At 45.7% G+C, this 12,107-nt stretch overlaps 6 protein-coding genes across 6 annotated transcripts; 4 read left to right on the top strand and 2 right to left on the bottom strand.

The window, feature by feature from the left end:
• Nucleotides 1-62: 62 nt before the first annotated feature.
• Nucleotides 63-2,215, top strand: JR316_0008241 (Carboxypeptidase S1; the record flags this gene model as incomplete). The annotated part of the gene is made up of 13 exons (XM_047893956.1): nucleotides 63-299; nucleotides 355-410; nucleotides 467-571; nucleotides 636-655; nucleotides 707-851; nucleotides 916-1,053; nucleotides 1,109-1,322; nucleotides 1,390-1,590; nucleotides 1,652-1,717; nucleotides 1,777-1,796; nucleotides 1,846-1,989; nucleotides 2,055-2,082; nucleotides 2,141-2,215. 13 exons carry the CDS (start codon nucleotides 63-65, stop codon nucleotides 2,213-2,215), a joined length of 1,449 nt encoding a protein of 482 aa, XP_047747271.1.
• Nucleotides 2,216-2,824: 609 nt separating this feature from the next.
• JR316_0008240 (Lanosterol synthase) lies at nucleotides 2,825-5,695 on the bottom strand (the record flags this gene model as incomplete). The annotated part of the gene is made up of 12 exons (XM_047893955.1): nucleotides 2,825-3,028; nucleotides 3,093-3,239; nucleotides 3,305-3,527; nucleotides 3,587-3,692; nucleotides 3,751-3,899; nucleotides 3,954-4,034; nucleotides 4,099-4,649; nucleotides 4,703-4,838; nucleotides 4,888-4,984; nucleotides 5,035-5,156; nucleotides 5,217-5,461; nucleotides 5,519-5,695. The coding sequence occupies 12 exons, from the start codon at nucleotides 5,693-5,695 to the stop codon at nucleotides 2,825-2,827; spliced, it is 2,238 nt and encodes a 745-aa protein (XP_047747270.1).
• Nucleotides 5,696-5,928: 233 nt separating this feature from the next.
• JR316_0008239 (SWI/SNF and RSC complexes subunit arp9) lies at nucleotides 5,929-7,695 on the top strand (the record flags this gene model as incomplete). Its single annotated transcript, XM_047893954.1, has 5 exons — nucleotides 5,929-6,027; nucleotides 6,086-6,360; nucleotides 6,424-7,295; nucleotides 7,352-7,524; nucleotides 7,594-7,695. The coding sequence occupies 5 exons, from the start codon at nucleotides 5,929-5,931 to the stop codon at nucleotides 7,693-7,695; spliced, it is 1,521 nt and encodes a 506-aa protein (XP_047747269.1).
• Nucleotides 7,696-9,463: 1,768 nt separating this feature from the next.
• On the bottom strand, nucleotides 9,464-9,960 carry JR316_0008238 (60S ribosomal protein L30-1; the record flags this gene model as incomplete). The annotated part of the gene is made up of 3 exons (XM_047893953.1): nucleotides 9,464-9,530; nucleotides 9,583-9,730; nucleotides 9,828-9,960. The coding sequence occupies 3 exons, from the start codon at nucleotides 9,958-9,960 to the stop codon at nucleotides 9,464-9,466; spliced, it is 348 nt and encodes a 115-aa protein (XP_047747268.1).
• A 477-nt stretch (nucleotides 9,961-10,437) lies between these two features.
• Nucleotides 10,438-10,809, top strand: JR316_0008237 (uncharacterized protein; the record flags this gene model as incomplete). The annotated part of the gene is made up of 3 exons (XM_047893952.1): nucleotides 10,438-10,494; nucleotides 10,551-10,635; nucleotides 10,697-10,809. 3 exons carry the CDS (start codon nucleotides 10,438-10,440, stop codon nucleotides 10,807-10,809), a joined length of 255 nt encoding a protein of 84 aa, XP_047747267.1.
• Nucleotides 10,810-11,318: 509 nt separating this feature from the next.
• Nucleotides 11,319-12,064, top strand: JR316_0008236 (Histone-lysine N-methyltransferase ash1; the record flags this gene model as incomplete). The annotated part of the gene is made up of 5 exons (XM_047893951.1): nucleotides 11,319-11,420; nucleotides 11,481-11,607; nucleotides 11,672-11,773; nucleotides 11,831-11,898; nucleotides 11,954-12,064. 5 exons carry the CDS (start codon nucleotides 11,319-11,321, stop codon nucleotides 12,062-12,064), a joined length of 510 nt encoding a protein of 169 aa, XP_047747266.1.
• Between the last annotated feature and the right edge of the window lie 43 nt (nucleotides 12,065-12,107).

The following is a 12,107-nucleotide window of genomic DNA, read 5'->3' as shown; positions in this document are numbered from 1 at the left end:
ATAAAGGTCAGCGATTCTGCCCACTTAAGCAGAAATTCGCATTTCACCTTGTCTACACCATTATGGGTCAATTCGGGATCGCGTGTATACGGGTTATCAGTGTCTTGGTTGCTCTGGCTTCCTTCGTTCAAGCAACTCCAGTTCTGGATGTCGAACAGAAAGCCATATTCACTAGGTTCGCTTCAGTTAACAACCCAGATGTATCACTGCGATTTGTCTCCGACTCGGGCGTCTGCGAAACAACCCCCGGTGTCCATCAAATGTCCGGATATATTGACGTTGGAACGAATATGTCGATGGTAAATGAAATGCTCCCTGAAAGTAATGCTTTGTCTGACATAATTTTGATTGCAGTGGTTTTGGTTCTTCGAATCTCGAGAAAGTCCTGAAACTGCGCCGTTTACACTTTGGTGAATATGAAACGCACACACACGCATAGTGATTTAATTGATCCCATGAACTGAAGGCTAAATGGTGGACCTGGGTGCTCTTCCATGATTGGCCTTTTCCAAGAGAACGGTCCTTGTCAGGTCAATCCCGACGGCGCAACAACGGTATTGAATCCCTTCAGGTAATCGTCAAGGTTAAAAATTCATCAACCTCGAATGATTGAAATTTCTTTATTTCTACATCAGTTGGAATAACATCAGCAATAGTAAGTTCATTGGAATACCACCTTTCTGAAAATGCTTATTCTTGATGGCAGTGATTTACATCGACCAGCCTATTGGCACCGGTTTCTCTTTTGGCACCGATACAGTAAACAGTACACTTGCAGCATCGCCTTTTGTGTGGCAAGCATTCCAGGTACTCTTTGAGAGTAATGAGTTCGCGAAATACCAATCAAGAGAGTGAGTAGCTAGTCTGTTGACCCACTTTTTGATATCCTTTTTATGTTCAATTGTTTCCCATAAGATTCATTTTTGCAACAGAAAGTTATGGTGGCCACTACGGCCCTGCTATGGTGACATTCTTTGATCAACAGAACGCGCTTATTAAAGCGGGAGCTTTGAAAGGAGAGCTTGTGACCATCAGCGCACTTATGATCAACAAGTATGTTCCAAAATGGTTGGTGTGAGTGTACGTGTTCTAACAAATTATGATTCAGTGGATGGTACGATCCTCTCATTCAAAATAAAGCCTACGTCGATTTCGCATTCAATGCTCCTGGATATGGACAATTGCAACCCGACAATGTGCTTGCCAAACTAAACCAGTCATACTTTGAACCAGGAGGTTGTAAAGACCAGGAAGAAGCTTGTTATGCGGCTGGTACAGGTCCGGATTCCGATGCTATATGCAAAAAAGCAGACAACTTTTGTGTACGTACCTTCTTCTCCCTTCCTTCTTTCAAGGTCTTTGTCATGAGTTCTGACAATGTCGAAACAGGTGGAAAATGTATTTTCTCCCGCTGTGGGTAATCGAGATTCGGACGACCTCCGTCAAAATGCATCTTCTCCGAATCCCTTTCCTCCTGAATTCTATCTCAATTTCTTGAAATCACCAACAGTGAAAGCAAAGATTGGCGCGGAGAGCACCTATCACGAATGTGCCAATGCACCATTTAATTTATTCTCTACAACTGGAGACGTATGTTGCGCTATGAAATAGCAAATCGTAGTAAAACACTGACGAAGGGCTATTTATTTAGGATGCAAGGACGTTGCTCCCACAGTTGGGTGCCCTGGCTAATTCTACCCTCAAGATCCTCCTTTGGGTATGTCAACAGTTCTTTGTGTCTTTCTCGCCCAAATACATGCTTACAACTTGCTCTAGGCGGGAGATGCTGATATTAAGTTAGTGACATTCGAGTACAGATGAATGTCGTCTAATCACATAGAAAAGTTGCAACTGGCTAGGTGGTCATGCATCTGCCCTTGCGATGGATTGGTATGGCGCAGGGCGCCTCGCAGCAACACCATTCACAAACATGACAATCAACGGAGTACCTGTGGCAGCCATTCAAAATGTGGATAACTTCTCCTTCGCGTAAGTTTCAGTCTGATGATTTCCATCTCCTTTAACTTGTTCAATTTTATTTTGGTGAACATCAGGAGAGTCTTCCAAGCCGGACATGAAGTGGTTTGTGGGCTTTTTTATTGATTGCGATAACTTTTCTCATACAACATATCATTCGCAGCCGGCCTTCCAACCGCAAGCTGCATTGGAGATCTTTAGACAGGTTATCAATATGGAACAACTCCATTCAGTTTGAGTGCAACAATGTAACATAAAACAATGAATATGACAGCCAACCATAGTACTTATAAAGATACAATGTGTAGCGGCAATTTCACGTATATAACCTTTGGTCAAAGCAATCAACAGAGGATGGCACATATGAGCCTTCTTTATACACTAGCCTTGCTCCGACAATTCACGCCTGCTGACTTTAATATGTATAAATTAGTTAGAAACAAAGGAGCTGCTTCTGCCAACTTTTTCTCCGCCAGCGACCTTGTTCCTCAAATGAGTGGGATGTTATATTTTATCCAGGACACGACCGTCGGTTGATATCGACTGGCACTACCTGCTCACAAATGTGATCAAAAGGAATTCCCGACTCCTTTCCTCAGAAGGCAGACAATTGGATCGAAAAAAGCTTACAAGACTGTAAAATTGTACGAATATAAGGAAGAAAAAGATGTTGGTTCCACGTCTCAGAACAAAGCGACCATGAAGACGGTGTGATTACCTCTTTTTCCACCGGGCAAGCAAACGAAAAGTAACATTCCATTACATAACTAAAAATATTTAAAAAAAAGTCCAACTAGTACTACTACTTATAACAAAAAACATGGATTAGATAGATGGTATACTTTTACTAGTAATGGTGGCCATTGGCCTTGCCGTTGCCATTGACCCCATTCAATTTCGCATTAGCTAGCTTCTTAGCTTTGAGATCCTGCAAATAATAGTGGGCCTTGCCCAGCATCCAAATAGCGAAAGAGAACTTGAAATTTGGATAGGCAATCGCGCATGTCTTGTTAAATACACCTTCGATGGCTTCCTGCGGCCACGATCCATCCTACATCATCAAACAAACGAGAAAATGAGATTAAATCATGAATGTCCTGACCGAAAAGGCTTACGGGTTTCTGACGCGACATAACTAGTTTGACGGCCTTTTCAATGGGCTCAGGGTGAGGGTACTTGGCGTACATGAGAGCTAGAACGGCCCAACAAGTCTGTACACTCTGTGTGTTCTCGTGTTCCACCCAAGTACTAGATTCACATGACTACATCCGCAGAGAAATATACATATATCAGAACAAGGAGCAGAACATTTGAAAATATAACTTACCTTGTAGCTCTCGCCCCACCCACCGTCTTCTCTTTGATGGCTCAGCAAGAACTCGCAAGCCTTACGCGAGTATTCACTAGTTTCGTATGTTTCTCCAACGAGCGACAAACTCTCTAGTGCGAATTGGCAAGCGTATGTGAAGCAGATACCCCAGGAGCCGACCCAGCCGCCTTCGGGGGTCTGTGCCTTGTGCAAAAACATGATTGCACCGTCGATAGTCCGCCTAAAAGCATCATAACATTCAACAACCTCAGAACTAGAAAGGATGTAAATAATACTCACTGAATATCATCCTTTCGGTAATCTGGGAAGTGTTTGCGGAAGATAGCGAGGGCTGTGATTACGGATGTTGTGCATTCAGGGTAGTTATACTCGATCATAATATTACCTAGAGATCCCAGAAGAGTGAGCATACTTTGTAAGTCAATGATTCAGAAAGGACCAACCGAAGACTTCTGCAGGATTCAACCATTCCAACCATGCAGGACCTCTAATCAACTCATAGCTGGCGAAGCCACCATCTGGATTCTGGAGAGTGAGCATCATATCAACGGCATCGCAAAGGCGTTGTTTTGATATTAGTTTGGGTGTAAAGCTTCACGAATATAATGAGATCATTTGAGAGAGAATACATTTCAGACATACTTACTCAAGGTTGAACTGCATGTACAATGCTGCCTTCAGACCCTCTCCCGTACAATCGCTGACAGAGTATCCCTGTTCAGTCGTACTAGTTTGGATTATAAGTTAGTATTTAGTGCGTCGAAAATAACATTAAATGTGAAAAGGCAAACCTGAAACCCCAAGCGCCCTTCGTCCTATGTCGATATGCTTCCTTGTAATGTTTTGGGTTATGCTGAATTTGTGCTTGATCAATCCATCCAAGCGCCTTAATCAAGCTCTCCTTATTCTCTTCTTCATTCGCTAACCCAGTCTCCACCAATGCCTGTGCAATGAATCCTGTATCCCACACCTGACTTCCATTCGTACCAGTCATCATCATTCCGTCTGCGCCAACCCACATGAAGTCTGCCCTCCTGATAGCATGCATTTTATATGCGGTACTTTCTGGGCCTTCAACATGTGCGCGGGCGATGAGGTTGAACATCTTGGATATAGGGGCAAGAGTTTGGTAACCAGTGTTTTCGTCTTCCATTACAATGAGACGGTAGGCGGCATCACAGCCTGCGCGACGGAGGGGTGGGAGGATGCAGCTCTCATAAGAGGAAAGAACAACGTTGATCATGTCAAAGAGAGCGGTGTGGGGGGCGTACATATCGACTTCATGAACATTGTTCCGCTGAGCCGGCCAATCAATGGTATAGTAGTTTTGTGTATATAGTTCCTGGCGGGGCATAAATTACAGTCATACTCAATATTTGGATTGCAAATATATACCTCTCGGAGTGAAAGGATGAGATCGTTCTCTTCCATTTTGTATTTGACACCATAAAGATAGCTCATCGGCACGTAAACAGTACGGACGTGGATCCACCATTTGTGGGGATGGAAAGGAACCCAGTCAGGAAGTAGCCTACGTACCAAGTTAAGATATATAGACTTTGGAATAAGCACTGACATACCACAACTCTGGTGGAACAGGATTATTTCCGGCCCAATCATAACAATTAAGAATCGAAAGCCAAAACTTTCCCCAAGCAGGGATAGACGTCGCACCACCTGAACGCATATAAGAGTCATTAACTCACAGGAATTAACTTGAGTCTTACCAAGTTGGTGCAACTTTGCCCGAGCGCGAACACAAACAGGGTGGTCTTTGTCGACCCCTAAAATACGAAGCGCCGCGTAGTTTAAAGCCGTGCCAAACACAGTTGAATGTCCTTCAACGTGCCTAGGGACGCGTATCTCCAGTCAGATCTTAAACAAACATAATTCTAAAATTAAGACTTACATTCCCCACCCGCCATCTTCTGGATGGGCGCGGTTCATGATGTAACGAGCCATCTCCAGTCGTTCCTCCAACTTGAAGCTCATTCCAGTAACGTACGTTCCAAAGACAAGTCCAGGAAGAATAAACATAGGGCCACCGTATTCGCCTGCCCAGTGCCCATCATGAGATTGCAGATGTTTGTAGAACTTGTATCCGTTCCGGGCAGCGTCAAGAGCATCTTTTGCAGGGGGTAAGTCCGGCATACTCTATATAACGGAAGAATGAGCGTATATCCATGTATATGGAAAGATAGGTTTACGCACGGTCTTGAGACCTAGCCAGAATCTGTCGACTTCATTCTGCGGCCACCGCTCAACTTCCTCGTCAGTGCGGAGGTAATGCCATGTATGGCGACCCCCATCGTTCACAAGCAGCCTCCACCGATTGTAGTCTGTGAATGGTTCCGCGGGGCTGTCAGGAACATCTAACGCGTTCCACATAGTTTAAATGAGAAAAGAGAATGAGTGTTTGGGAAAGAGGGGAAAGTACAGAACTGACCATAATATATAGTCTTGTCAATAATTTAACTGACACGGTTAGATTGATCTTACGATTTTCAATAAATGTTCTTCCATAATTGGATCAGTCTAAACCCTAACCCAAACGCTCTAGCGCTGGTCCTCGTCGCAAACCCAACCCTGTATACATACAAGCTCACTCCGCACGAATACCTATGTCAATCCGCGACGCAAACGTCGTTATCATTGAGGTCAGCAGAACAGTTGTTCGAGCTGGACTGGGCCTTCACGATCTTTTGAAAACCCCAACCGTCGTACGTGTTCCTTGGCTCAGGCGCGTCAACATACTTATAACATTTGCATCTTCCTCAGGAAATTCCTGCCCGAGTGGGTCTACGAAGAAATGCATTGGGTGATAACTCTGAGTCGCAACTGAACGGAGGCTTACACGGCTCTGATGAACCGTTGGCTTCAACGAGCCGCGCGACTTCGGCGTTTCCACAGATGGCTTCTCCAACTGCAGCTGTGAAAGACTACCTTGTTGGATCACAGCTGGACGAAGCTCTGGCGAACGGCCAGGACATCGTAGTCTCATGGCCTTTTGCCGATGGTGGTGTCAACGACTGGACACAAGCAGAAGCTATATGGTTCGTTGACCTACTTATAACTGATATCCACATACTGATCTCTGTGTTACATCCATTCAAAAGGAAATACGTGCTCTTTAACCAGCTTCAACGGCGCCGTGTGCAGAATGAATCTCCTATCCTCTTCTCCATTACAGCAGGCGCCTCACGCGACACTTACGAACGTATCTGCCAGATTTTCTTCGAGCGATTCAACGTCGCCGGATTCGCCATCCTTGAACGTCCCATGGCCCAGCTGTACGCGGCGAACAGCCTCAGTGGTGTCGTAGTTGACATTGGTGACGAGGTCACTGACATCACCCCCATTTACGATGGGTTCATCTTGCACAACGCGCGATCCAGCGTGGCTCTTGGCATCCGTCACTGCCAAAACTACGTCGCCAACCTTCTGCGCGCCAACCAGTTCGTAGTGAACGCACTTTCGCCACCCGAGAATCCACTTGACCCGAAAACGCTCCATGATACGCTCCTCGAGCTAGTCAAGCAACTCTGGAAGGAAGACCATATCAAAATTCCCTCCGACGGCGAGACCGCGCTACCAGAGGACGAAGGTGTAATGGACATTGCGGCTGTCGTCGTCGCCGGACGTGAAAAAGCTGTCATCGAAAGCACACAGAAGAAAAAGAACGCGACAAAGCAGACTGAGGCAGAGCGGAAGCGCGAACGCGACGTTGAGGCGATGGATCTAATCACTGTGCAGTTCCGGGAGCATTCGCTGACAATAGGAAAGGAAAGACACCGATTCTGCGAGCCGCTCTTTGATCCTAGTCTGTTGCTTGACTTACCTGGCACGGCGGCATTGAATCCTGCGTTAGAAAAGCCTCTTGCGTTGCAGGAGGTCGTTGGCCATGTCGTCAATCAAACGGAAGTTGACCAACGTCAATACATTTGGCATGGCTTGTTCGTTACCGGAGATATTACCAGACATATCAAGGGTATGTGGTAGTCATAGTCTTAATCAATTTATCTACTAATGTCCATTTGATATCAGGCATCGGCGTGGCACTACAATCCCGTCTTGCTTCCTTTATTAACAACCCCGACCTTTTGACTGATATACAACCCCGCTCAATCCGCGTCCTCTCCGTGCCCGAGTATTATGCAGAATACCAACAGACCGGCAATGGCTACGCTGCATTCCTTGGGTCCAGTATTACTGCCAAAGTGAGTTGGAGTGGTCAATATATCTTGGCGAAATCGTGCTAAATTGAATGACTTTCTTTTTCCTTTCAGATTATTTTCAGCGAGCCAAATGGAAGGAACTTTGTCTCCAAAGCGGACTACACTCTAAAGGGACCTCATTCTATCATCGAGATGACCCCTTCCCTACTGTAGAATATCCCTGCCATAAGAGCTTTCTTGTAATACACCTCACTGTTTTCATGCTGGTGTTTGTAGTTGCTTTATTGAATATTTACAAGGACTTCAAGTTCTCAGATGTACAAGTCAAAACTGCGCAGAAACCAAAAAGTCGAGTCTCGTGTTGTCCAAGCACTAAATTGATGAGAAATACAATCGGACAAAACAGGTCAAGGGGTAGACTATCCCTTCTTAAACCTGAAATCCCTGTGCCCGAGAGATTTTGAACAACGACCTCTGTTTTATGAGTGGTCAATATTGTGATATCACAAGCCTCGCTTCACATTACAAGGCATGTCGTTCTGGTTAATATATATTTATAAATGTCTGGAAATCTGCCTCGCATGTATACATAACGATCTCAGAAGTATTGCCCTCGGCTTTGCAAACGTTATTAAGGGAAGAACCTAGTACTGAGCGTGAATCGAATCCGACGAGAGATTCCACCACACCAGCACACACATTGCACCACCACCACAGCAACTGACACATTTCCGACCAAGCGACGCCGTGGACATACATACATACAACAAACTATGGTTTCGACAACGTCGAGCAAAACAGGTTCGACCAATTTAATTGGCCTACATCCTGTATATCACGTCCTGTGAACGAGATTCTCGCACTTTAAGCAGCGTTTTCATGCGACTCAAGGCGTCCCAAGAGTGCAAGCAGCGAATGTGACTCCATAGCGTCCTACAGAGGGCAACTTCCGCCTGGCGCCACTGGCCGAGTGCATGTCAGAGAAATCTGGGAACAGGTACAAGACCCGTGTCACCTTTCTCGGTATCTGCCCCTCTTGAAGAGGGCCAATAATTCGTCACAGGACGAACCCCCCTCAATGGTCTATGGTGCAGACATTGATTGCAGAGTTGAACAATGTGAGGTTCGAACGAACGACCACGTCCAATCAGTACCACGGCATCAACTCACGCGGATCCACTTCACAAAGAGAGGGCGCAAACTAACTTGCACATCAGAATCTAGCCAATTCCCATGTTATATAATTATTCTTTCACTTGAAAGAAAAATGTTGTGGATTAATAGCGAGGTTAATTTCAAAACCAAAAAGGTTCGGTGCGCTCTTAGCGCTGCCTACGTCCTTGTGTCTGTGCTCAATGGCATATATCTTTATCTCGTTCGCCTTAACGGTATGCATCTGCAGATGTTGGTCCACTGGATGTCTCTGAACGTGGAAGGTTTCACTTCTACACGCTTCGTCATATGCGCCCCTTTGTCTCGGGACTAACCATGGCTGCGGCTGGAGCTTAACCGGTCCACGAAATTGCTCTGCGTGGGGTTCGAACGAACGACCGCATTGCACTGAGTATCGCGGTGGCCGGTGACGCTACACCAACTATGCTAGCTCTGTGGCTGATGATTTGTTTTTTAATAAAAATATATTGCGTTCTTCATTGCCCTTGCAAACTATACCAGCGAAAGTAAAGTCCACAAAATCTCAATGTATTAACCGTGGAAGGAAACGCCAAAGTATCCAAATTCAAAACATAACGTTTCTTGCAGTGTTGAGGTGGAAAACAGTTTACATCACATCCGAACATAACCCAATGCACAAGTGGACCGTCGGCGGAAACGTGCCCGAACTCAGAGAATAGATGCGTGGAACCTCACCAAGATTGTCGGCTACATAACTCAAGCAATGGATCCATGGTAATGCATATACATATACGCGTGACTCGACAACAAGCATGTAGGGATACAAAAATAATAATGTCTGCGAAACTTAAGCAGCATTACCCTCAGCGAAGTTGAGGAGATCGGAATCTCCCTGGTCGCTGACAGTCATGACACTAAACAAACTGATCAGAACAACAGTAGAGGACCACAATCAGGTTCACATACCCGACACGGAAGAGCTTTCCGGCAGCGGTTCCAAGGGCTACATTGGTACCAGCGAAGTGGTGTACAGTGGTTTTGGAAAGCATGGCATAGTACTCAAGCTCGGACTTGCGGAGAGGAGGGCAGTTGCCAGCGATCAGCACGAGCTTAGCTATTCAACAGAAACAAAACAAAAATATGCATCAGTCAAGGGACCTTCTCAGCCTCACGCTCCAGTCCCCGAGAGAGACGTTCAAAAGAGTGCTCACCTTTGCCGTTGCGCATCTGCTTCAGTGCCGACTTGTAGCCCAGGGTGTACTGACCCGACTTGACGACGAGCGCGAGCCTGGCGGCGATGGACTCGGTGGACTTCGCGGCTTTTGATTTCTTGGTGGGGGCCATTGTTTTTGTCGGTGTCGAGGTTGGGCTTGTCGATACTGATTGCGGCAATAATTTGCGGACAGATTCCCGGCATCAACTGTACAGTTTACGTTATTATTGTTGAATCTCCGCTTCAATCTGCAAATGATCCCAGCATACGCCATCACATGACCCTGTAATTACTTGGACGCGACTTGACTAGGGGCAATATTTAACGAGTCAAAAGCCCCACAATATTGCACTACTGTATGGAGGACACCCAAACCACCTCTGGCACCTCGATTGAATCGGTTTTTAATTGGCTGCTCAGGAAATTGACTCGTTATTTGGTGACCTGATCGATCCCTGGATTGTCATGTATCCGCATAGTATCCACAACTGATTCAGATCTTCGTCACTATGTCTCGGGAACATAATTGACGGTGATAATATGTACCAGGGCATTGAGGTCCACTTAAAAACGTTTTAACTCACCGTCGTTCTTCTGCGATTTGCATCATGGCTGTACTTAACGCTGGACGCTACTCATTCACAACACCTCATGGAAAGACGATTGTGCGTTGGGATAAATACGCCATCCTTTCAGAATGACACTGAATAAACCTTTCTAGGGTGCCATTGTCGTAGGCGGTTGTCTGCTCTCATACTATGCCTTGGTGAACGTCAACGAAGAAGCACGATTGAGAGAGCCACCGAGTGCGCTATTTATTTCTCCTTACATAGGGTTGTCACTGATATATCTCGTTGCTTGCTTCAGAACCACCGGGCCGTCACGATTATACCTCGACTGACGCTGTTTATGCCGTTACCTATCCAGCCAAAAACGCCAATGTTAAAGGTGCTCAACCGAGCGCGTCGAAATTTGTCTAAATAGCAGAAGTTCCAAGCCCCGAACCTCCTTTACCGTGGAATTAACACCACCAGAAGTTCCAAGCCTTGAACCTCCATTAACGTGGAATCAACCCCACATCTGTTGTATGTAGTCATCTCTTTATTATGTATGTACCAAACTACGCTCGTTGTGAAACATATACTTGTATTATTACAAACGCTTGCAAATTAATGCTTCACACAACGTTGAATGACTGAGGAAGTATTGACCGTTCGGCGTTATCTATCTCACGTAGGCGAGTGTCAGCATTAGAATCTGAATTTGCTACTGGTTGTCGACCGGCTCGGCTTGCTGTGCGCCCAGGTTGGTTCCAGCAGGGCTGAGAGCCCATGATCAAATTACCTCTCGGTAGTTGCGCATGGCGGACATTATCACGCGATGACGACACATTACGACCCATGCCAGGGTGCTATAAAGCAGAAAACTTGGCCCGCTGTGTTCAAAACCAAAACCTCTTTCAACTATCCATAACTAGAGTGTCTTTGTAATGGGAGCCGCCACCCCTAACACATATGTGCCTACGCATCCCGGAAGCTTCCTCGTGGAGTTTGTGCCTGGAGAATATAGATCTTCACTTAAAAGCTTGAAGGTGCGACGATTTACCTATTAGTATTATATTTTGAACTGTCCCTAACCACTACTAGCGAAGTCGTTCCAAGCAGGCGAGACTCTCGCTTTACTGACGGGTATATCCAAGGGAGTCAAAGCCTATTCATCCGTGCAATGCGGTAACGGTCCAAATGACCATATTGAACTGAACAGTGACCTCCTCTACGGTACGCAAGCTGAAAATAAATTTATCCCAACCAACTTACAAAGTGACATCCATATTTACTCAAGTGAACCACTCCTGCGAGCCCAATGTTGCCTTCGACCTTTCCGCCAGCGATCGAGCCAAATGGCATCTCAAAGCTTTGAAGAAAATCGACGCAGGAGACCATTGTTAGTGATCAACTGTAACAAGTATTTCCTGCAGGTCACTCACTTTCTTTTCGACAGTGACTTTCTTCTATCCAAGCACAGAGTGGGAGATGTCACAACCATTCACCTGTGAATGCCGTGCTCCAGTAAGTATTTTTCGTATATATATTGCTATCTGCCGGTTGCTGGAACTATCCACAGACTTGCCTTGGTACCATCCAAGGTGCAAAATACCTTTCGCTACAAGATCTTTTAGCACGAGGATACGTCAGCCCATGGATTATAGAGGCAAAACAAAGCCAGTCCGGTTGATAACACTGACGCTCCACGCAGAAGAAACATTGAGGATATTTGG

This window comes from Psilocybe cubensis, chromosome 7 (assembly GCF_017499595.1).
Source record: "Psilocybe cubensis strain MGC-MH-2018 chromosome 7, whole genome shotgun sequence".
Taxonomy (NCBI): domain Eukaryota; kingdom Fungi; phylum Basidiomycota; class Agaricomycetes; order Agaricales; family Agrocybaceae; genus Psilocybe; species Psilocybe cubensis.
Note: the sequence above shows the minus strand (reverse complement) of the source record. Positions and strands in the feature narration are given on the sequence as shown.